Source organism: Cephus cinctus, unplaced genomic scaffold (genome assembly GCF_000341935.2).
Source record: "Cephus cinctus unplaced genomic scaffold, Ccin1 Ccin1_scaffold0160, whole genome shotgun sequence".
Classification (NCBI taxonomy): domain Eukaryota; kingdom Metazoa; phylum Arthropoda; class Insecta; order Hymenoptera; family Cephidae; genus Cephus; species Cephus cinctus.
Window position 1 is genome coordinate 3,316,283 of NW_014332886.1, and position 24,587 is coordinate 3,340,869.

The following is a 24,587-nucleotide window of genomic DNA, read 5'->3' on the forward strand; positions in this document are numbered from 1 at the left end:
TGTAATAATTGTTGCATAATTTAAGGATATATGATTTTTTATTCAACAATCATTTTATTCAAAAACACATTTTACTATGTCGATTCTTACGAATCCTCAGTCCAGCTAGAGAATGAACATTCTCACTTAAAAATTATATTCTCAATCATTCATTACTGATAAATAAAGTATTTTATTTCTTTTCTGGAACTACTTCACTGATTCCATACATGCCAGCTAATAGGCGCCCATGGGATATAGGTACCGGTTCCTTCGGTGCCAAATATGGTCCCTTCTCTCCCATGTAAACATAACTGAATCGAAATTAAGGACTTTAAATTTTTATCAAATTTCAAATTATACGAATTGTACATTTTTCAAAAGGATACGGTAACCTAAGAACCCAGTATGCACTCTGAGAAAGTTTTATTGGTTCTTCACAGCCGGTTACAAAAATTGGACAAGGTGGTGGTCCTGGCTGAACACGTGGGTTCAATGTAACATGAACAGGTGCCTTTGGAGTCACTACGTGAATCCTCATAAGTTGTGCTATCAGTGGTTTAGATTGTCTATTACAAAATGACAGAATTAATCATCGTTTTCATTGTTTATGTAATTAATATTGCAAATTTGTATCGAACCTGCAAGCACATGGAAAGTAAAGTGGCATATCCGCTGTACTGGAAGTCACTTTATTTCCACTATCCTTAACTATTCCATTTCCACTCGCTTTTAAAACTTTATCAGGCGCTGAGGCCATGAACCTGTGACCCCGTGGACATTCATATTCAACGCCGACGAATATTTTTACTACAAATTCTTTGCCACCTTTGGATTTCCGACCGCGTATCGTATTCATGTTCTGGAAATTCTTTCCTCGCGGTGAATAACCGTGTCCTGAATGATCACCAACCGTAGGCCACAATGAACCTCTATCTTTCTGATGTTCGAGTCTAGGATAGAATGAATGGATTTGATTAATGAAACTAATAGGCTTACATTGTTTTATACTACAATCACCAACCTAACAGTCACATCCCAAGGCAGTAGAAAAGCAGAATTGCTTAATACTCCTGTCTGATGCTGTAATCCTAAATTATGCGAATAAAGACTACTGGGTCCAAGACACACAAGAGACCAGCTAGAAAATTGTGGCAAAAGCCCTGAAGGTGATTCCGTATGAAGCATTCCTGGTAGATATTCGGTAGTAGATGGCTGTCTGATTAAGGTTCTGTCTGAAATATTGGTATCACCTTGTTCAGGTGTGACAGGCACGAAGCCATTTTTGTTAAACACTCAAAAAAAATAATTGATCTATATCTATTATAATTTATGGGAAACAAAAATGAAAAATTGTTAACAAATTTCTCATTACCTTTGGTATGTTCCAAATCGGCATCAGTTACTTGTATAACAACTTTGTGCCCGTCACTAGGTGTTAGACTAGTCTTACTACATAGTCTTGGAGCATCCTCAACAGTAGGATCACATGTAGTTGGTGGAGACTGTCCGCCACTCCCATACGCTGCAATATCATCTTCATGTTCCCGAATATAAAGGTGTAATTAAAAATATACATAAAAAAAAAGATACGTTCTATCACTAAGACATCCTAGGGAAGCTGATATTTACCATGCAAACTGCTCACACCTAGACTGCACCCTTGGGTTGGTCCTTGGGGAGTGGAAAGCTCTGCTCTACACAAAGAATCTTTCCGTTGCGTGGCCGAAAATAGCTGGGCAGCTCTGAATAGCATGAAAGGGTCAGATTATAACAGTGGAATTCATATTGATTTCAAAGCTACAAATGATCTACCTACCTAAAATTATGCGTGCTAGGTTGGAATACGGGGAACTGTATACTTTCCAACTGTGCACATCCACACTGTTTTGCCAACATTTGAAAGTAATCGTAGTTAGCCTGTCGCAAGCTAAACGGATCGTCTCTAGAACCTTGGCAACGACCACAATTGCAAGCACAAACGTAACGAACGCCACTGCAGTGTTCCATAACTTGCAGATCACTGAATACATAGATTCTATTTTTATTTTGTGTTTATGTAAAATTAAAGACAATGCTTACCTATCATCATCTCGCGGTTCATTCTGCTCACCGCCGCCAGCACCTTCACTACCGCCTTTGTGAATTGGATTTGTACAAGGATTTCCTGTTAATGACAATACTTCGCACATCTGTCTACCAGCGCGCCAATGTTTATCGCATTCTACTTGTAGTTTCTCGCTGAAGTCTTCAAAAAGTGGTCCACGGGCGTGCATCTCAAACACAGCTATTGCATGACCCAGCTTTGTTTCATGATATGCTCTACAATAATTTAAAAGTAATATAAACAACGTTTACAATAGCTCTATATATTTTTTAATTACCTGGTATAATGCTGTGGAAGATTGTCTTGATAAGTTTGTAAGGCCCTAGGTAATACCTTGCTGCATCTGCTTTTGCTGAACTTGACATCAGTATCTAATAAGCTATGAAGCGATAAAAGTTCTTTATCCGTACTTTGTATATAAAACTCGTACACTTTGCTTGCAACTTCCATGAACAAGGATAACGTTGGTATCTAATTGATTATTAGTTTAGTCTTTTATGTTGTAGTAGATTAATTGCAAAAATAATTAACGTAGAATCGTGTGACAGATATTTTTACCTCAAAGTGAGCAGGTACACTGTGTCGACCGACATTATCGTCAAATCCTCTACTAAAAGCCAGCATTATGTGCTGCTGAAGGAAGAGTCTGAATGTATGGGACTCTAGAAATTTAATTGAAAGCAAAATAAACTGAATATAGTTATATAAGGAATGTGATTAATAGAGCTGAAGCAATTATTAATATTTCATATCCTTACCGGCATCGGTATCAGTCACAGTTAAATTGGACTCAATACTGGCTAAACTTCTTGAAGTGTTGCTGCCAGAACTCAATTTACAACTTTGAATTAGTTTTCTGGTCATATAGCCAAAGATGTCCCTTGACTCTATAGAACCGGTATTTACATAGACGAATTCCTGGTTGGCCGGTATGGCGAATAGAGAGTTGGAGCTATGTTAAAAATTAAAGATAGGTTAGAGATTTGAGATTCCTGTATATTTCATTTGACTTTTTATCTCTGAAATATTCACCTTATATTAGTAACTATACGATTTTTCCTAAGGACGTGATATATTTGATCCTCGAGAGAGTGCTCGAGTTTTTTTATATTAGCACCACTATCCGGATCGCGAAATACGGCAGGACATGTCTCGAAATAAAATAATACACGTGGAGAACATGGCCTTACATTAGAGATCCAGTCTTTAGGCACTCCAGAGATACAGCTCAATACATCAGACAATTGAGGAGAAGTTTTTTGCCTGGAAATATTAAAAATATGTACTTGATGCATACAGTTTAATGTATATAATCATAGGGGACTTACCTAACTATATCGAGTGCTCTGAATAAATGCACATAACTGTAATCGAACGTATGTGTTGGATGTGTTAATATCACAATATGTGAAATATGAAAGAGTATAAGTAGGGCTCTTGCATATTTATCTCTCATGTGTGCCCATGCACTTAAAAAATCCTTCCGTTCATGTTTCTCAATAAAACGATCATAAGAACTGACAAGCGTATGAGCATCAAGAAGACCCCTAAGATGTAAATACACTGTCCTTTCTTTTACATCATGGTAGCCTTCAATTTCACACTATAAAAACAATGTATCTCTTTTTGAGTACAAATTGTTTATCATGATATTACAACAACTACTGCAATCGCTATTTACCGAAGACTCTTCATCCACCCCTGGCTCATCTAGGAGATCCACCTGAAGGACTGAACCAAGCATTTCTGCTTTGCATCCTTTTGTGCAAAACTGAGACTTTCCAAAGACTGAGACGATTACGACTTTTCGGTCGGCATTTGCAAAGCTAAACGAGGTAATATGTTCATTAAAGAATAAAAAGCAACAATTCTAATCAGCATTTAATATACTGTGTAAATACAACCAAATTATAGTTTCACTGACATTTCTTAATATTTCCAATAATGGCAATAATATACTATTAACAACTTGTACAATAGAAAATTTACCTGTCTACGTTGCATGGAAGCTTAAACTTTTGAACTCGCATTGTAATATATTTAATTTTTAATCACACATAAAATGCGTATAGGCTATGTTTTCGTGTCACTAATAACATCCACTTGAATGAATATCCTTCCTTCCTTCCTTCCTTTCCTGGTGATTGTCTCACCGTTTGAATAAACATATGGTACACCGCCATCTAGTGTTAAAAGTTCCAATGCTCAGTTGCATAAGGCCCGTCTCGCAAGGTATACCGCCATCTAGTGTCGAACTTTCAATTCTTCATTATTAGGACCAGTTTCTGGCACATGTCCCTCATTGGAGGTACAGTAAGATACAGCCATAAGGAAAGGAAGGAAAGATCTCCGCTACTCATCTCTGCCGCAAGTATCGATGAAGCGGCTGATGATTGATAGTAAAGTGCGATTAGTAAAAGATTATAAAAATGAATATGTTTTTACGAAAGTTAAATACGTTTCTACGTAATTCGCAATGTAGTTCATTTATCAAGTACCGTGCTTTTAGCTCAAAAGTGTCAGAAACTGGTAAGCTCATTATTCCCCGTTTATTAGTCTCAGGTTAAATAATAATGTTTGAAGATTGTAATCACTAATTTATTTTAATATATTATATATAATACTGTCACTTCAAAGTCTTATTGTTTATAGGAAGTGAAAGAGATCCTGCTCCATTATTCTTCAATGAGGAAATACAAAATCTTCTTTATACATTGACCAGAGTTGATTTAAAAAAAGTCTTCAGACCGCAAAGGGATGGCCAGCAAATGGAACCTCCTACATATAAATTTCTGACAACTAGAGAACTTGAAAAAGCTATGAAATCTGCTAAAAGAAAGGCTGAGACACGATTACAAATGCCTCCTGTTGTGAAGAAGAGATCAGAGGTTACTAAAATTATCTCAACTGATCCAGCTTTAGAAAGCTATGATAGATGCAATTATGTTTTTACTGACATAACTTACGGTATATCGAACTATGACCGCCTTATTGTTGTACGAGAACCGAATGGTGTTCTCAGACATGCAAAGTGGGATGAAAGACATTGTCTTAATCAGATTTACTTTCCTATGCCTGGCAGAGAAATTATTGCACCACGAATGTTTGAGCAAGAATTCTTAGAAGTTGGTATCCTAAATTTACTAAATTTTATCTCTGTTAGAAGTGTCTTAAAAGCTTTATAATGTCATATACTATACTTGTTTCAGGATTTACTTAACCGTCAGGAATATGATTTTGTGTTGAATCGGGCGTGTCTTCAATTTGAACCGAACGATCCAAAATACATTGAAATATCTGAAAAAGTTTATTCTATTGTCAATGAAAAACAAGATTTCGAAATTCTTAGATCTACAAGGCATTACGGTCCAATGCTATTTTACTTAGCATGGAACAAAAATATTGATAATTTGCTCCTTGAAAACATACAAACTGAGAAAATAGAGGATGCCGTGCTATTCACTAAATTATATCACAAGATTAATCCGACAGCAAGTTCAGTTGACATTGCACATGAGGGTGATGACATACAATATCTACGCGAATTTGTGAAATCTGAAGCTGCTAATAAGGGTAAACTTGAAGCAGCCATACTCTCTTATAAGGAGCTTGAGAAAGAAAGACAGTCAGTTGCCAAAGGTATACAGAAAGCTCATGGTATTGAATGAAGTGTATTAAACATTTCACGAAGTTATACAAATACAAAGTACTATTATCTTTAGTTAAATTAAAAAAATATATAAAGATCATCGTGTGTTTTTAATAAAAAAAAAACGTTACTACCTATTCTATGATAGATTTACCTACTATTCTAGTAAGTTGGATATACTCACATCAAATCATTCTTAATGATACAATTTTCCTACAGAGGACAGATACACGCTGATAAGGTGATTCAATGATTATTGATTATTTTATTATATATTACTTACAAACATTTACAAATGTAACAAGTCAATTCAATTTGGCGTACAGGACCGTCGGAAAACATGACACTAATGATTAATAATTATTGTAAACACAACAAATCACGTTAAAAAGTTGAATCTGTATTGGTACGGGCGAGAGTCAGTTACTCTTAAAGATATTCGCTAAAAATTTTTTAAAACTTCGTCCTGTATTACTGTAGATAACTAAAAGGTAAAGAGCGGGGCTATCAAATAAACATGCACCAAAAAAACTTTGTACAAGATCGATTATAATAAGTATCTAAATTGGAACAATATACATGTTCATGTGAGAACCAAAGTATGTAGGTGTCATTATGCTGCATCTGTAATATTATCATTATAATTGTTAAGCGGTCGCAAATTATTTTGTTATCAATAAAGATCACAATCAACTGCAAATAAATAGGAGTCGAATACTATGCGTAAAGTAATATTGTATTTATAAAAATGATTTATATAAGTAATGAAATGATATCTATTACAAGAGAAATTAAAGCATGAACGTAAATCTTTGAAATTTTATTAGCTATTATTAGGCCATTCAAATTAAGATATTTTTTTATGTTTCGGCCAAAAAAATAGCTCTTTCATATACGTTTACAACTTTCTACATCGTTTCCGATCATGCAGAATTAAAAATGAAATCAGCAGTGAAGTCTTAAAATGATTGATCAGTTTCCTTTAGAATCCCACACAGCGTTGCACTGCGTTAATAGACGATTTATACAAAAAATTGGGATTAGAATTGGGCTTATTTCAATGACTAATCAATAATCCATATATTATTGACACATCAAATCTTACGGTGATTCGCACAGATTTCCATTTATCATCATAACACTCCTGAACATATGTTAAACACACAAGAATGTAACACACATTGTTAGCAGGATGTGCGACAAGAAAAGAACATAATTCCATTAATATTTTTCTGCTTTGGGATAATTTTATAAATGATTTCCCTTCGGCAATATTAGTGTTACGCAAGTTCATCATATCTTCAAGTGTAATAATGATAAATATTAACTGGTCAGTCCGTAAAGTTCTTCATAAATGTTGTGTTACATAATTGCTGTCGCTACCATAGTTTTTATAGTGTACAATGGTAATTTACGTAAAAACAGTTCGTGGCTGCGTTTTCCCATATTCAGTTTTCACGCGTCTTACTTTCTCTCTATTTTTCTTTCATTTTGTCATCTTTATTGAACCACACACACTTGAACTTTCTCTTGGAAGTTTAATCAAACTAGCTACACTTCTTCCAATACTGTATTTTTAAATTTTCATACGAATAATGATTTCGTCAATAATTTATCTAATATAATAGCAGTCGCCTAAAATCAATAATCCAATAACAGAGTCGTAATTCATAAAATATCTGAACAATAAAATATCAATTTCCGTTCTCGAATTAAACTCCTTATCTATGAACATTGCTAAATATTGTCGCTATAAGCGATTCGCACAGATAGATGATGAGGATACTCATAATCCATGAAATTTGAGCTAAAATTTTCCTTTTCCTTTTTACTAGTTTCCTCGCTTATGAAGGAAGTCTCGTTACAATTTATCTAAGACGTATGGAATCAATCAAAGGCGTGCATCAACAACAATGATTTCTTTTAACTAGCCGTGATACGTAATTTCGTGTGCGACCTTTCCATTCGCTTTTTCCTCGCAGTGACTCGGACGAGGATTCTTATTAGTATTTTCCATCGGGCGTATTAAAGTTAACAGGTTAAGAGTGAAGGAGGGGGGGCACATCGATCGCTTCTCTAACGTGGTGATGAATTCACGAATATTCATTTAAGTATCATTAAATAAATTCGACGAGTGACTTAAATTCTCACGATATATCATATTATAATACTTGCTGCGTTTCGGTTGTTAAATATTGAGCAATTATTTTGCAAACACGCAATTTATTGTTTGGCATTTGTATTTCTTTTTTCTTATTTTTCTCTTTACTCGTCGCAACGTACAGATCTTTCATGCGTGACCTTAAATAGCAGTGCGTGCTGGATGACAGATGATACAAGTTTCATTCAAAATTAACTATACGTATGATTTAGTCATTTCAAAAAGATTTACAATGCTGGAAGAAGAACGTGGGCATTACAGAGTCGTCATCATAAATTTTCCCAGTTTGCGGCAAGAAAACATTTCCTTCACTCGTCTTAAACAATCAATCAGGAAGGAATCAGATGCATTGAGATACTTTTATACCTTTTACGTACTTTCCGGTTCCTTATTGCGCGTAAACACAGATTGACTTATGAACGGTTAACGTATAGAGAGAAAATAGTGATCGTCTCACACGATTGACAAATGTAACAGAATGTATTTAACAGACACGTTAAACAGTTCACAACGTGGCCTATTTGACGAAGCAACTAATTATAATGCTTAATTGTAATTAGAAAATATAAATATATATAGTTTACCGTGCGTCATTGTATATGGCGTTATAATATTCGTAGTTATTACATAAATCATGATTTATCCCTATGCGCACGTTCTTCATAGTAATTTTTCATCGACGGCTGTAAATCTCTTTTGAAACGAGTTATACATACGTCCGTACTATATATATAATTTACACAAAATGCTTGTGAAAATCTAACTGCGCGCTCAGTCGTCGATCGTAATACGTGTTTATATTTTAATCAGTTATTTTATTTACGGTGTCAATTTATATGTATACATTATTATATATATACATATATATATTTATATATAATATTTATATATAATTATCTAAATAGACCTTAAAGTATTACGTTCGTTCGAACATAAAAAACCTCGAAGAATCGTTATAACGTCGGTAGGCAGGAAACCTTAGAAAAAGTAACTTCTTGGCACAGTAGAAGTAAAATGATAGGTATACATATACGTCGAAGAACTTAAGCTGAAAATTGCCGTTACAGATTCTTGAACGGAGCGAATGACTCCTTATGAGTTTATGCTTATATTTTCTCATGATATTCAATATTATACCTCAGTTAAGTCCCAGCTAAGTAGATTAGATTTGCTTTCTAAACGATTTGTTTTCCCTTTAATAAATATATTGTATTAATCATTAGTCGGTATAGAGTAAGCATAAGCTTCCAATGAAAGTTTCCGTACGCATTGATTAGAAATGAAATGAAGTTATCGCACGCAGATTTACAATTATCGTTGGCTCACGTCAAGGAGTCGCGTGACGCGAATATATTAATCGTTAATATAATTATGAGGAGTGACGAGTGAGACATGACGACGTGACGATGAGACTCGATTAAAATAAATAATTTATCTGACGAAAACGTGAGAGTAATAGCGAATAAAAAATGTGATTTACGTATTTGTGGAAATAGCAATAATATAAGGTCTTTGTAGATTCGGTGATAAGGAAGAAAACGATGTCACCGACGAGTAGCGTTCATGAAAATTTATTCGGACGTTCGACACGTCGAATGATTTTCGATTAAATTATTGATTGGATATCTTAAAGGATAAAGGAACGTGATATAAGACAATGTCATAGTGATTTTAAAATGCCTAACAGTGTCGTTAACGGCAAAGACTATGTTTGCGCCGTTTTCAAGATTTAGATGATGTTGTTATCGAAATTTGACTTGGACAGCGGTGCTGCTCAATGGGATTCTGTAGAAGAAAGCACTCGGTACAAAATTCCATTCCGGTATACCGTTGCTCTGTGATGACACATACCTATCAATATAACAGCCAAAACCGAGCAATATTTAATACCTTATTCGTTTAAATTCGTTATTTAGAGTTACAATTAGGAGTATTAAGTATTTTCTAAGTTGTTCGTTTCGCTATTACGCACGATCTCTGCTAATTTCTACATAGTATATAATTTTCATGTAGGTATGCGATTCGAGACTGTATGTTTTTACATTCAGTTCGATGACTCTCTGTGATTAGCAGGTAATTCTTTCATGTCATGTTCACTCGTATCTATCAACTCCAGCAATAGCTCTTTCTATTTCTTTTCCTCTCCTTTTTATTCCTGATGGTCATCACCGACGAGTCGCAGCTCTGTTATCCCACGTCTGATTATTTCTGGACACGTACAAGGATTCCCAAAAGCCGCAATGATTGGCCTAAGTGAATATACAACAGTTCCTATATTAATTAGTCGCGTTCTCATATACATTATCAACAAAATGTATTTTGCTAATCGTATGTTAATCGCAATTCCGAGGATAATCCGATAGTCGAATGTGATTGTACGGCGATCGGTAAGCGCGATGGTCCCGAAAGGAAATTTGCCTTACGAATCCGAACGATCGCGCCTCAATGAATGATTCGAATTCAACCTCTGCGATCACTTGGCGTAGCTAATTGCATCCACCTTCATCAAAAGTACCCAGTAATAGAGGGATCATGCATCCCTTTCAACATGTACTGCTGTATCTTGAGCGGAGTATAGCTTATATTGATGTACGCTAAAACGTCGGATTGAGTTGCTCTTGCCGAGCGAATCTTAACGTGTATTTGAGTCGTTAACTTGCACCAGCATTGAGAAGCAAGTTAACTTTGTAATAAATCCTCGAGCGCAATAGCCCACTTCTCGGTCACAGAATATCTGTCTCATAGATCTTGCTGGTTGTCGTCTGATTGCCAGTGGCGTTCTGCATGGGTTGTGAGTTTTGCTGTTGGTCCTGATTGGCTTTAGTAGTGAGACTAGTTAACGACCCAGAACTGGCAGTGCTCAAACCTAGTCCCATTTTCGCTAATAAATTACTCTCGGAACCTGTCTTCTTCAGGAGATCCGGAGGAGCCGGTGGTACGGTGGTCAGACCGGATGCATTTCTCTGTAATTGTTGTAATCTCGCATACTGCTCCTGCAGAGCTTTTTGCTTTCTCAGCAGTTCCTGATGGCGCTGCTCAAGTTGCTCCTGCCTCCCTTTCTTATTCTGTAACCCCTCTTGGGAATTGATACTCTCACACGAGCTAGAATTACTGGTAGATAGAATATTATTTGGTGGAATATGCTCTTCTCCTGCATTGGCATTTGGTGGCAGTGCCATAGGGGGTTTCCCAGTTTCCTTAATATTGCTACGACCTCTGCGCAAAGTGCCTGTGGGATTCCGGGGCGGAAGTTGAGGACTTGTAGGACTTGCTAGTGGTGATCTGGAACTGGTTCTTGGCGGCGGGGGCGGTGGTACTCTTCTAGCAGTTGCAAGTTGTAGAAGCTCAGCATTTCTTTCTGGAACAGGTGGCTTCTGAGGTGGAGTTGTGCCGTCAGAGACTTGCAACCTCGCTATGGGTGGTGACGTGTCCGTGTCTGAGCTGGATGGATAGGAGTGGAGTCTGCGTAGAGTATTGGTATGACCTGGTGTAACGATGGCTAAACTTGTTGATGAGTCTATGCTTCCTTTTCTCCCAATGTCCGACATATTCGGCGCTCGATTCGTCTGTTTCACCTGGCTGGCGGATCTGCCAATTTCTGAGAGATTTGGGGGACGATTTGACGAGTGACTCACGCTTGATGCTTGACTCAATTGTGATGCCGGACGGGAGAATGTTTGGAGCTCATCTAGCAGAGCGTCGAGTGCGTTCTCCGGACGCTGCTGATGGGGGGCGGATGGGTCGCCAGCGTGGGGCCCTCCCCCGAGGATGCCCGCTGACCCCAAGACAGTGCGTTCAGCTGGCACAGGGGCAGTTGCCTGTTTCACACAGGGAAAATCGATAAATTTTATTGTGAACAATTTGAATTATACGGTTTCTGCTTACATGTGCAATTTGGTCGGTATTTTTTAAGAGACAAAACATCCCAACGGCTCACTCTCAACTGACGCTGTCATTATAAAATAGTCTGCTGGTGCTGAGCAAGTAATTTATAAAATTACATGTCACAGTTCCATGAAACTCAGGTATTGATCAAATTAATACGTATTTGGATTAATTACGTTATTGTTTTACGTGCTAGAAACACTGTACGTGTTGAGTATCAATGCGTATAGGATATTTTGTCTGTATCATATAATGATATCCGATTGTCTAAGGTGGTATATGGAAGATAATGTCAGACAAATGATTATCGTGATACTATCGGGTTTGATAAAAAAATTCAGCATAATAAATTGGTCTATGCAATTAATTGGCGAACGATGAGCTGGCGAAATTTAACTTCCACATACCACCAACTATACTTATGCTTTGATTTTATTTTGATTATCATGCCAACAAAGTCTGTGCAAACGTACATGCAGAAATAGAGGAGACAGAGAAATAAGGCACATTGGATGTTAATGAGTTTTAAACAAAACAAAAAAAAAAAAAAAACAAATGACGAAAACAACATTTAAAATATATCAATTCTGTTAGATAGTTACCTGCAGTCGGGGTTACGTTTTTGTATGTTGTGCATGTTACAAGTCAGTACTCATTTGAGGCTCTTTTACATTTGGCATCGTTTGCTGTCCGGTATTAGTCAACTTAAAAACAAAAATCAAAAACCAAAAATTCAAAATTAGAAAACTTCGTCCGTATGGAGGCCCGTTTGTGTTCTCCAATTTGAAAAGTCGCATACGACGTGGGATTGTCAGTCATTGGTAATGAATAGAAAGTAAAATGACACTGTCTGCCGGGTAGTAGTGAAAAATTGTCACTGTGATACAAAATAATCGCAATAATAATATTCGTTGAACAATTGATATATTTTTTTCAAATACGTGTTATATAAATGTGATGAACTAATAAATATTCAATATTCCTTTTTTATACAAGGATCAATACTCGGCAATGTTTGTATCTATCAACGTCAAAGCTGAACATCTACTGCAAAATTCTAACATGTTTTTTGTTTTTCTATCCAGAGTGTGCACCGTATAATTTACAGTCAGCCAAATACCTTCGAAACTTGTATTGTGAATTATGTATAATTTTCCATTGCTACCCTGCGAACAATTCTCAGGTAACAAAATCAATGAAAACTTTCATGCTACCCGTGGGTCGTAGTCAAAACAGGAATAATATACGTCTCGTGCATCTTCACTTCTTACTAACGATCAAACGCATACTACATACTTGACGTGCATGCCGCATGCATTTACAGACGTGCTAAAAGTTTTCTAGTCATTAAAAAAAAAAGTATAAAAAAAATCGGCCAATAAAAAATACATAGACAAAACCTTCAGTCCAATCCTTATAGTAAGGCAGTAGTAATGGAATTAGAGAGAAAAAAGGAGTATATATAGTATTAATACAAATAAAAGACTTCAGAGATCAATACGTAATATAGTGGTGGAAGTATTCAAGAGAGACAGAGAAAGAGAGAGAGAGAGAGAGAGAGAAATTATATGAACTCAGGGTAACTCGTGGAGGAGACACAGATAGTACGTGGGAAGTGACAAAAGTACGTACTAAGTTAGATAAAGTCGTAAAAAAACTCAAATATAAGAAGCTAAAGTATATAGAAATCATATATGGAAAATGTCAATAAAACTTTATAAGATCAATTAAGTTATTAATCATTAGTCACAATAATTTACACTATAACTCTACGGCTTTATGATATATATAAAGTAGAGATATTTTGTAAAGAGGGTGTAAGCAAAGAGGAACGTCGTCGTAGTCGTCATGGACGGCGCCTTATTATAGATGGACGTTACGACAAGATCCCACTCAGTCACCCAATTACAAATATTACATAATACGTGTTAAGTAATGCCAATTTGTATAGTCAATGAGATTACAGAGTTACAGAATGGATAGAAGAGAAGGAGGAATACATAGTTTTGGTCAGACAGATTAAAACGCATCGATAATCATATAATAATCGTAATAATTAACAATAATAATCATAATGGAATTTGCCATTTTAGGAAATCCAATGTAAACCTTAAACGTCGCGACACCTTACTATAAGAAGTGGATTGGAGCGTGTGTCTTGTGAGAAAGTACTTAATTAGCGGCTCCATTCGAATTGCAGCACATTACTTGGCTGCGCTGTGCATGCGAAGAGCATACATATGTGTTTTCAATGATCCTCGAATGTGCATTTTTTATTGGCCGTCACAGAGAAAAGGATCCGCGCCGATCGTTGTCTAATTGATCCATATGAATAATTAAGGTCACAGCAAATCAATGGAGGTAACATTAAAGAGTACTTGCGCAATCAAGATCTAAAGTGAAAGTATATAGTTGAAATTTTGAGGTAGGCCAAGAAAGAGCATTTGAAATTAAGAGAAATAGTAAAGTAGAATTTTGACAGACAATTGCATCGTGAGGTCCATATAATATAAATATATATATATAGTGTATATATATGCATACAATATACATATACAAATATATGTATATGTATATGAAGTGCCAGAATGTCGTATATCATAGTCAAAGAATTCCAATGCACATTATATTAAAATTCATAGAAATATATATCAGCATAAATGTTGCCTTTTAATAATTACAAATAATTAACCTGAGTAGAATGTCACGTGATATACCGTTTCGCCTGATTGACATTATTGTAACGTTTATCTTGTCGTTGGTCGCAATTCTTGTATATCATGCTTTGTTTTGATTAGCAATTTTTTTTTTTAAATGGCAACACCCATTGCTGTGACGAGTTATGTACATAGGAGAGAACTTTTGAATAGCAGAGCGAATAGATTGCAGAAACTGAGAAATAACTTTATATCCGTATAAAACCCAAACAATCTCAGAACAAGCACGAATTAAGAATTGAAATATGTTAAAATGACTGTAGCATGTGTGATGTGAGATATTCCTCAAATAATATCTCAAAATACTCTGCCAAATGTGTGAAAACACGAAATGTCAATTAACGTGTATTTTTGTCTCCTTTAACGTAGTGGAACGAGACTTTCGTTTTGAGACTTTTATAACTATTATATTTTATGTTTGTTTAATGTACTAATATGGTGCCTGTTGAATTAGTTTAATGATTACTGGCCATTGATAAATTATATAAATATAAAAATTCTTCAAATTAATACCGTAAATAATAACATATGAGAAGGCTGTGATACAATTGCTAATAATATATTGCTTTCAGTATTTTTATTTTTTTGACACCAGCTTGACATCTCATGAACGCTAATGGGGGAGGGCCTGTGAAATTTTTGTTTAAAGCGTTCCATTTGACAGAATAATTTGAGTCTCGTGAACGATGATAATTGTGTATGCAATTTATGAAATAGATATATTGAACGATGAGAAGTATTATATATAACAGTATAGAATAATAATAAATTAATATGAATTAGTAAAGATTACTCGTGACTGGTATGTACGGTATCCTTGAAGTGAGTACTCCACTTCCAGCCATACTATAAAAATTAATATTATATTCATTTTTTGCGGCTCTTATCTTTCACTTTTACTATCTGTTTACTTCAATCGTATGTGTTCTCTGTGTACGATTATTAGTCTCTCTTTTTTTTTCGTCATCTTACTAGTATCCTTCATTTATATTGTCTCTAGAGGAAAGCTAATAACCGTATAACAATGATTTATCATATGGAAAATCACTGTTATTCCGGCAGACTTTTATTTATTTATTTGGTACCACATCAATTTATGTTCTTATGGGTCACAACTAACACAGAATGACTTGACAAAACATTGCGACATAGCGACGACGTCAAATGAAGATGCAATTTTAAGTAAACGGAAGATATTTAATTTCATTGATTGCGCTGGGTAATAAATTTGTTCTAGTCAATTCTACAATGTTAATTACTTCAAACCGCGTTATTAATTTGAGTATTTTGAATTTAAGATGCTAGTCGACTCACTTTGACACGTGGTAATTTACAAGTTCAATAAATCTTGTATATAATGTAATTAATATGATCTTGCTTGAAGTTAAACATATCAAGTGTTTTAGAAAACCTTTAATGATAAATTGATGCGGTATTCAAAGTTTCTATTCAGTCGTTGAGAACTTGTCGCAGATGTAAACGCAAATGTTTTGTCACATCATGGGCTAAATGTAAAATATCTATTCTATCGGGACACAGCAAACATTGAAATTGGTTTTTGGGTTTTAGGACAGGGGAGTCCACTGAAACACAAGTTGCAGGAATTATTTAGACACCAACTCCATCGGATAGTAGCTATAAAGTATCCCGTACTAATTAGATATAAATTGGAATAAGGAGTGGCCAGGTGCACTCGATATCAAACAATTTGCTATTTAGGGTGGCTGCACGCAATTCGAGTTTGATCAAGTTCAATTTTTTTTTTCTTTGTCACGGACCAAACCATTTTATTATGGATTAATGGGATGAATAGCAAAAATATTGAATCGCTAATCGAGATACGATGTACCAATGGATTCACGAATTATCATGGAAAAGTTTATTGGTCGAATCTATGGATGATTTTATGGAATCGACCAAATCGTGAACGCCCCGTGCAGGGAGAAGTTTATGAAATGGCGAGCGAAGCATTAGCTAATTGTCTACGAGGTAAATATTATGGAGACTAATTCTAATATCCTAGTTTCTCACAAAATGTGCGCGTGGTGCCCAATTTCAGATAATATTGTAATAGGGCGGGGAAAACCAAAAATTAGTTCACATTCGGATTTTAATCTAAGAAGGTTTACATCAGATTTCGTATTTATTTTTAATTTTTGTTTTTTTAAATGAAATAGTACCGAAAACCATAATGAAAAACTAAGTTGCTTAGAAACTAGCAAATTATTAGTCAGGTCATTGAAAAACATAAACGGCCAGTTCCACGTAGATGGCACTTGGTTAGTGACTTAAGTGCTAATAAAAAAAATATTTCGCGCTTTAATAATCTGCTAGTGCAAACAATACTGAATTACAGTCACCAATTGTAATGTGTGCCAGAACTATGCCAATTATTAATTGCAACATATAACTACTCGTTTCACAATTTCTTACGTTATAACCCTGTCTAGCTGCACAACAAACTGCAATTACTTTAAAAGAAAAATTAAGTCTGGACCAAACAACTTTTCATTAACGGGAAACACACAGTATTACACTTGTCGAGTAATTAAGAAGATGTCAAGTCACATAGATCTACTTTTAAAAGAATTTCCAAGTGACGTAAATGCAGCAATAGGTACTTCATAATTAAAGAAATTTTATATGTAAAACAAAATCACTTAATACACAGTGCCAGACAAGTTTTAAGCAAGCTTAATATTCATACAAGAGATCTATATTATATTTGCATTTAATATCGTCGTTATTAAAGATTCAAAAAAATACAATTATCCAAAAGTTACTTATGTAAGTACTTGAACGATTGACATTATCCACCAATTACGTACAGTCGAGTGCAGCAAGACAGTGTATTGCTTTTCTTTTTCTTTATAAATGATTAATTCAGAAGTAAACGAATGACATATTAGCAATATCGTGTCATTGTCTTTACTATCCATTTGACTTTAATTAATAGTAAAGCATATTTAGTTACAATATAATTTTCTTAAGGTACAACGTTGTTTTCTTTATGTTATGTTATGTTATAATATTATTAAGCTTGTGTCATATTGATAACTCGATCACTCGTTGCATGCGCTTAGCGTTGTAGGATTTAAAGGATAAGCGGTATACCAGATTACTTCACAAAATATCACACTTTTATCTATCGACTGGTTTCTATGAAGCGTTAAAGTTCCTGTCAGCAAACTACATCGTGAATGAGAAGGTGCGCGTATGCACATATTCTACACAGTTCTACGTTCTTTGTGAAGTAAACTGAAGTACGGGAAGCCTCTCGTTTGCTTGCATCATAAATAATTGTCCAAGAAGAATTTGAAAAACAAAACGCGCTCCCGATGAAACGTATTTAGAGGGCGGACAAAGATTTGAAAAAAATTCCTCAAACTTCCATGATACAAGACTGTTTCAAACAGTATCAATAGACCGAACTCTAAGAATTCATACGAGCTTCATATGCTTTCATGAAACTATCATAAATGATATATCCTATATACGATATTGGTTTTTGATCAATGACAGATAATGAATTGTTAAAAGCTGAAAAAGGAAGGAAACTATTGCTTGACTCTAGTTTGAATTTATTCATATCAGACTGTATACGTAATGCTGCTTCACGCGTGATTTTCGAAAAGCAAGCAGTTGGAGGTTGGCCAACGACATGCGATCAAGGTATTGGCGCACAGGGATAGAGCAAGGTTTACTTTGGGTAATAAAAGGGTAAAGAAAAAGAGGGTAGCAGGCAGGTTTCATCGTTACCTTGGAGTGTTGTGCAGACGTTGGTATGATCGGTGGTGTCTCTTCGGCCTCTACGCTCACCGCGTTTGGTAATCGCTGCTCCTGCACCGACGCCAAGCTATAGATTAAAAAAAGAAAGTACAATTTTGATTACCACCGGCACCTATATTTAGCAATAAAAGCGTTGAGCAAACCAGTTCAATCGTAGAATGATTATCGATGCACAGCTAATTGGCGTATTAACAAAGAAGAAAAAAAATTCAGTACCGTTTGAGCGTGACGAGGGTGCTAGCCAGCTTTTTGCATCGTTTTAGCGCAGACTCGAGTCTCTCGGGTTCCTCTTTCAGGAACTTCTCCTCGCGCACTACTTTCTCCATTTCGGAACTCAGGAGGCCTTTCATGCCTTCCTGCAGGCTTGGGAATCGTACTTTCAAGTCTGCCACTGTTTTGCTTCAGAGTAAAAAAGAAGAATGAAGAGAATGAATTTATATAATTTATTCGGAAAGAGTACAGCAGAATGGAGAGTGGAAATAGATTTTCAGAATTATATTAAATGTCATAGTTTCTTATTGTCTTTTCATATGAATAGTTTAATATAAGGATTTACCTGGATTTACTGAGAATCAAAGCCATATTCTCAACGTCTGATGTATTGACACGTGTTTTATGATTGATGACGTTGCCTCGGAGCTCCTCCACTGTGCTCTCTAGCTCGCTGTCGAAAAAAGAAAAATCATATGTACTTAGTCAGTCTCACAATGAAATTAATAATTAATCGAAACTTACGTAAGATCTTTTTCCAGCCTAATCATTTCTTGCTTGTAGAGGTCCTCCTCGCGACTCAGTCTAATTTTCTCGGTATCTCCTGACGCCCAGACCACGTCTCCACCTGACAGCAGCATCGCCCTGTACAATCATTAATACATAGCATGAAAATTTTATCACGGTATAATTAATGATTACACGCGAAAAATGTTGAACGAAGGAAAAGCACATAAAGTCGAGAAAAGGAAAGAAAGATAAAGGTGAACGTTATAAGGTGAAATTCCAAGACATGAAAAAGTCACAATGACCTCAGAATACGTCTTGGAAAATGTTTTAATAAATCAACAAGGCGCACCTGAAAGGTTGCGTTTGTAATGATGAACTACATACTCAAACGCTAAAGTCCAATGCATCGTAGAACACTATACCATAAGAAAGTGTAAGGATGACATACCTGATTGTAATAAAAGTATCCCTTATAGTCTCTCGGACTGTATGAGCCTGTGCTTGAGACATACGCCTCAAATTTCTGACTTCTTGGCGAAGATCCTTCGCCTTCTTTTGTAAACCTCTTAGCTGATTGTACATTTCCGGTGTAAGAGCCAAATCTCTGTAGACATATTGATCTGCCGCGAGGGCAGCTGGTTTTGGCGGTGGTGTTGGTTTGTGCCTGCTGTCCCTTTCTGTAAAGAAATTTTTTTTTTATTAATAATCCTTATTTGCCTTGAAGTTTGGTCAAACTATATACGCATTTAATTGCCTATAGGAAAGAATCCAATTTTTATTGATTCATCGAATAACTCTCTTCCTATTATTATGTAATAAATGAAATGCTGTATATGATACTCGTATAAATTAATACCATACGCGATTTGTCTTTACTGCATATATTTAAGGAGGTAACGGAAAGATAAAAATAAAAGGCTGCTGAGCTATATCGGTTATTAATTGAAAGGTTCGAATTCCCAACGCATTGTTGACAACTGACCTAGAAATTCGTGAAATGAAAAGCGAATCAAGTAGAATTAAGTGCGCTTTACCTTGTGATGACATCCTCGGCAATGTCGAAGATTTGATTGCCGGTTTCGTAGGCTTTGTGTCCGCTAGTTGTGGTAGCATTGCACAATCGTACGAGAAGGTGTTAGATAAATTTATATAAGTGACGAAAACCCTGAGATGGTCAGCGAGAGACCTTTAACTTAGTTTATAGTTTTTAGTAAAAGGAGACACAATGTATCATGATTAGCACGTATGGCGTGATCGTTTTGCTGTTAGTTTTGCGACATACATGGGACGAATGGCGGATAAATTTATATCTGATAAAAATTGTCGACGCGATTAAATAAATTCGTCCAAGTAACATTGAAATCCCAACACAATGAATTTCTATAATTATTAATTTCCGATTTCAATCTAAATAATTATCTTTAACGTTAACCGCCATTTTCCCGCTACTGTGTTACTGTGATTTTAGCATATTATGCAATGTGATGTGCGCTAGCCGTTACCTGCATGTTGCGGGGAGTGTTGTTTGGGAGAATTCATGTCTGGAGGCTCGTCACTGAAGGACACTGACTTTTCAAATGACACCGACTTGTCTGCAATAGATTTTTATCACAATTTTTCAGCGTGCCTCATTGCAGCGACACAAGCGTGAAAAACGTCACAACATATATATGTGTGTATTATACATAACGTGTATATATATATATAAACTGAATCAAAGAGAAATACAAAAGTGTATTAAAAAAGAAAAAACGTTAAAATTTGTAAAGGTAGGTAAACGAACGAGGAAAAACGAAAAATGTTGTATTGGTTTATAAAAAGGTGCAAGTGCCTTCATTGGACAATGAATTTACATATAAGTTTGAAAAATATCGGCCAATGACAAGACCGTAATTCATTCTTGCATTCTTGGTATTTTCAACATAAATATGTAAATCCTTAAGAATTAATAGATTCGGTAATACTTGACGCATTGTCCAATCTAAGAGCTGTAAGGCCATGCTCTTGTGAGACAGTGCATACCGATTTAAAGATATAAAAGAAAATTACGACGCTAAATGGATATATTAGGTAACAGATAATGCACTGCTCGTAGGGATGCAGTAACGTTGTACTTATGCAGAGAAATTTGAAGCGAACCTTTGCCTAACTTTGGTGGCTTAACGTCAGTCCTTAAGTATGAGTCATCTGTAATGCGAGGTGAGACACTTATTTACAACGACACATGATCTTTAGACTAATGTAGTAGCAACGGCAGCGATTGATTAAGTGATTATGAAGGAGTATAGAAAGATAGAAGAGATGAGAGACACACCTGGCAGTGAGGCAGAGCTGGAGCTAGAGTGCTTGTCGAACTCGTCTCCTGCGCCTGGTGTGCATTAGTTGGAATAAGAAAGCAGTTGTACAGCAGGGTTAAGGAACGCTCACGCCGAAAGTCAATCATTGTTATGATATAGTAGAAGTAGCTTAGCTTATTTCATTACACTAGAATACATTGTAATAAAACTTCAGACAGTTTAAACATACTAAACAGTGATTGGCTTTGGGTAAAAAAAAGTTTTCAATCAGAAATTCAAACATGGCTGGCGAAGGTTACGTAAATCAAGTTTGATTAATTTTAGCCATTGAATTTATAGAAATTTTTATGAGACACTTTTATTATGCTTTACGTATACTTGACCTGTCAAACTCTTAACTAATCATGTTGATCTACTACGTTGTACTATAGAAATTGTTGGAGCGACTGAAAGTTAGATTGATTTACCATCTTTGCTTTTGATATGTTTTCTTATTAAAATAAAAGCCGAAGATGTTCCTAACGTAAATTAAAAGCAATATTGAATATCCATTATTTATCTATAAAATATGAATATCTGACTCCCAATGTAAAACACAATAATTAAAAACGCACTGTTATTCAGAATTACTGGAGACAAGAAAAATATGCTTGTGTCATTTTAGCTTTGATAATAAATTTTGATAAATCTTTTCTACAACATTACTTTTAAGAGTGATTTTGCCAAATAATGCTATACTGCGGTGACGCTGCTTTTATTATTTATTAATCTAAGAGCCACATGAGAAATGTAACACACTTAGTTAAATACCATGGCACGAGTGAATAACTTGTTACACAATTTTCCACTTGTATGTACAGTGTAACTTATGCAATAAATTATTCCCACAGCATTGAGACCTCGCTGCTATTTGTTTTCTCAAGTTTATACCGAGAACAGACGAGGCATCGATTTTCAACTTTCCCAGCATTTTCCGGCCAGCATCAATGAACAATGCCATCCAGCCAATCACGAGCGAACAAGGTGCGCCTGAAGTGCGGCAACCGTAATGCAGAAATGCAAATAGAGTCGCGTATGTCGTTCCAGTTCCCTATGTGGCGTCCCAAGAAAAACATAGTTTCAATCTGCATACGAAATGAACGCTCGTCTCCACGTGAATAAACCGAAGCCGAATAACAAGTTATGTGCATTCGCGTAATACGATCCACGGACAAAGAATGAACGTAATACAAATATCACTGAGAATTTCGAATTCTGTAAAACAATACCCAAAAAAAAAAAATTATCCAACCTCAAACATATCATAAGATTTTTAGAACGGCAGAAACGTGATAACAATATTTTCAAAATTATACACAGCAATTCAAACGTATACAATAATTTCATCACTGCGTTCCAACAGGTAATACTCGTACGGTTCTATGAATCGTAGATACTTTGAAAATGCTTCATTCAAACACTACGTGTCCTACTGTAGATGCATTGCCATCTGGTTATATCGAAAGAGCTTTGATGCATTTCGTTATTCGAACATTGTTCCACTTAGAGAATCACGAGACAGAGGACAATAGCGAAGATTAATGCGATAAGGGTTTACCTGCGGTTCTGTACGGGTCACGTCCAGCGGGGACTTGCAGGTAGTCCCGGGGTGAGGGACTCGTGTGTGGAGCATGAGTAAGAGCCTTTTGCACCAGTCCCGTTAAGTTAGCAAGCTGCCGTTCCATGTGTTCCACCCTTATCCTATTAGAAACAATGTTAAACAGAATGAAACATGAGGTCGACAGGGATTTACGTGTTGGCTAGAGCTTTCACGTAGCGAACGTAGCTATAAAGTACGTACGTACGTATGCAAGGCATTTCAGCAGTTAAACATAGCTTTCATGATTTATGATCGATGAATATTAAGTAAATGGATCTTTGCCAAGCTTCGTATAGCAACAAACGACGTAATTACGCTACAATTATGATTATCGGTAAAAACATGAGATTCTTTAAGTGGGATACGACGATTTCTGAATACGAAGCTTCACTTGTCGAGTTTGTGAACTACGCACTATTTGTATTATTGTTATTATTATAGATCATCTATCAGCGTACCAATTCCCAAACGGATAAACGATAATTGAGATTTCTAGAAAGATTGAAGATGCGTCCCGTATCGTGGGGATGTTTTTCAAGATTAGACAAAGAGAAAGGATACAAACAGTGGGGCTTTTTGTCGATGCAGTGATTATGCGAGCATACAAATAAAATACAAGAGGAGAGTCCGATACGATTATGCCAGAGCAGCCGTGTGTTTACACGACATTGTAATACTCCCTATATTCGTGTATATTTCCACGGCATTTCTAGAGTCTCATCAGCATGCACCGGTACTCGCGAAAGTAATGGACTCTCAATCAGGAGCATTTTCATTCTCCCCTTTAATGCTTTTGTATGTAAAAGTTTGAAAAGCGGGTAACACGGTAACTATATAACAGTAAGAGAAAAAGTTTCCATTACGCCTGTATTAATATATACATATATAGCTAAGTACTGTATTGGTATTTAGAAAATTCACAAGTGACTCGCAGGCATAAGCGTGGACATTCGCAATGGCATCGCAGCAATAAATAAGTAATGTCTGACAGGCACAGTTCATAAGGCAATTGCATAGCATTTTTTGATATATGTCATTGGTACCGGGTTGCGTCGTAAGGTTGTCCACCGGGGGCTAGAGCAGGCGCCCCTGGAGGGAATGGGGAACGTGGGGGTCCCGAAGGTGGTCGCCCGGGTGGCTTCACCCCGTAAAGGCTGTACGATTCCTCCAATAGTTCCGTATCGCTGCACCACCCACAACAAATACACACCCATTCTATCAGCCATCAGAAGCTCGACATATCGCGGTTTTATAATCGGGCTTGGTTAAATCCTCGACAGCTTGCAGTCTCTACTTCATCATTGATAAAACTCGTTGGATTTGGTTATGATGAAATAAATCTTTTTTTTTATATGCAAAGTGCATATGAATTGTAGAATATAAATTTGATGATAAACTTTTTTTTATAGTGAATTGGAACGAATTTTTTTAAAATTTTGTTATATACTTGTTTCTTTAAGTATTTGTTAGTCCAGTGCGATTCCTTGTAAACCCAAATAGCTTCAGTTATAGAGAAGCTGTGAGCCGTGTGCATATTTGCAAACCCGAAGTAACACTCTTTGCGTATATTACTAATGCAAACACGTTGTGCTGTCAATGGTATATCGCGTGTTGAATAACTCAAGCTGTCCAGATATTAGATGT

At 35.9% G+C, this 24,587-nt stretch overlaps 3 protein-coding genes across 24 annotated transcripts in view; 1 reads left to right on the forward strand and 2 right to left on the reverse strand.

Moving 5' to 3' along the window:
• Positions 1–19: 19 nt before the first annotated feature.
• Positions 20–4,253, reverse strand: LOC107263620 (protein SMG8). Of its 3 annotated transcripts, none has more exons than XM_015731016.2 (15): positions 4,076–4,253; positions 3,768–3,912; positions 3,415–3,689; positions 3,119–3,349; positions 2,845–3,038; positions 2,645–2,748; positions 2,364–2,557; positions 2,062–2,301; positions 1,799–2,002; positions 1,612–1,724; positions 1,355–1,504; positions 1,004–1,214; positions 621–932; positions 369–548; positions 20–293 (listed from the first exon to the last, which is right to left on the reverse strand). In XM_015731016.2, the coding sequence occupies exons 1-15, from the start codon at positions 4,114–4,116 to the stop codon at positions 173–175; spliced, it is 2,715 nt and encodes a 904-aa protein (XP_015586502.1). In that variant the 5' UTR covers positions 4,117–4,253; the 3' UTR covers positions 20–172. The 3 variants fall into 3 exon arrangements, with proteins under 3 accessions (XP_015586502.1, XP_015586501.1, XP_015586499.1); XM_015731015.2 differs by having other exon boundaries at positions 1,355–1,516; XM_015731013.2 differs by having other exon boundaries at positions 1,004–1,232; positions 1,355–1,516.
• A 119-nt stretch (positions 4,254–4,372) lies between these two features.
• Positions 4,373–5,868, forward strand: LOC107263624 (28S ribosomal protein S22, mitochondrial). Its single transcript, XM_015731023.2, has 3 exons — positions 4,373–4,615; positions 4,739–5,211; positions 5,296–5,868. Exons 1-3 carry the CDS (start codon positions 4,516–4,518, stop codon positions 5,752–5,754), a joined length of 1,032 nt encoding a protein of 343 aa, XP_015586509.1. The 5' UTR covers positions 4,373–4,515; the 3' UTR covers positions 5,755–5,868.
• Positions 5,869–7,957: 2,089 nt separating this feature from the next.
• The window catches only part of LOC107263617, a 130,371-nt gene continuing 113,741 nt past the window's right edge, over positions 7,958–24,587 (reverse strand). For 5 of the 20 annotated variants that reach the window (XM_015730995.2, XM_025081126.1, XM_015730998.2 and 2 more), the window contains 12 exons: positions 23,987–24,139; positions 22,902–23,044; positions 21,322–21,375; positions 21,147–21,194; positions 20,510–20,599; positions 20,042–20,104; positions 19,456–19,684; positions 19,023–19,142; positions 18,844–18,951; positions 18,504–18,686; positions 18,258–18,354; positions 10,620–11,714 (listed from right to left, as the gene is read on the reverse strand). In XM_015730995.2, coding sequence (XP_015586481.1) covers positions 10,620–11,714; positions 18,258–18,354; positions 18,504–18,686; positions 18,844–18,951; positions 19,023–19,142; positions 19,456–19,684; positions 20,042–20,104; positions 20,510–20,599; positions 21,147–21,194; positions 21,322–21,375; positions 22,902–23,044; positions 23,987–24,139 — 2,383 coding nt within the window. Of the gene's footprint in view, positions 11,715–12,383; positions 12,486–15,291; positions 15,345–18,257; positions 18,355–18,503; positions 18,687–18,843; positions 18,952–19,022; positions 19,143–19,455; positions 19,685–20,041; positions 20,105–20,509; positions 20,600–21,146; positions 21,195–21,321; positions 21,376–22,901; positions 23,045–23,986; positions 24,140–24,587 lie in introns of all 20 variants that reach the window. The other 15 variants (XM_015731000.2, XM_015730999.2, XM_015731010.2 and 12 more) reach the window with 14 other exon arrangements.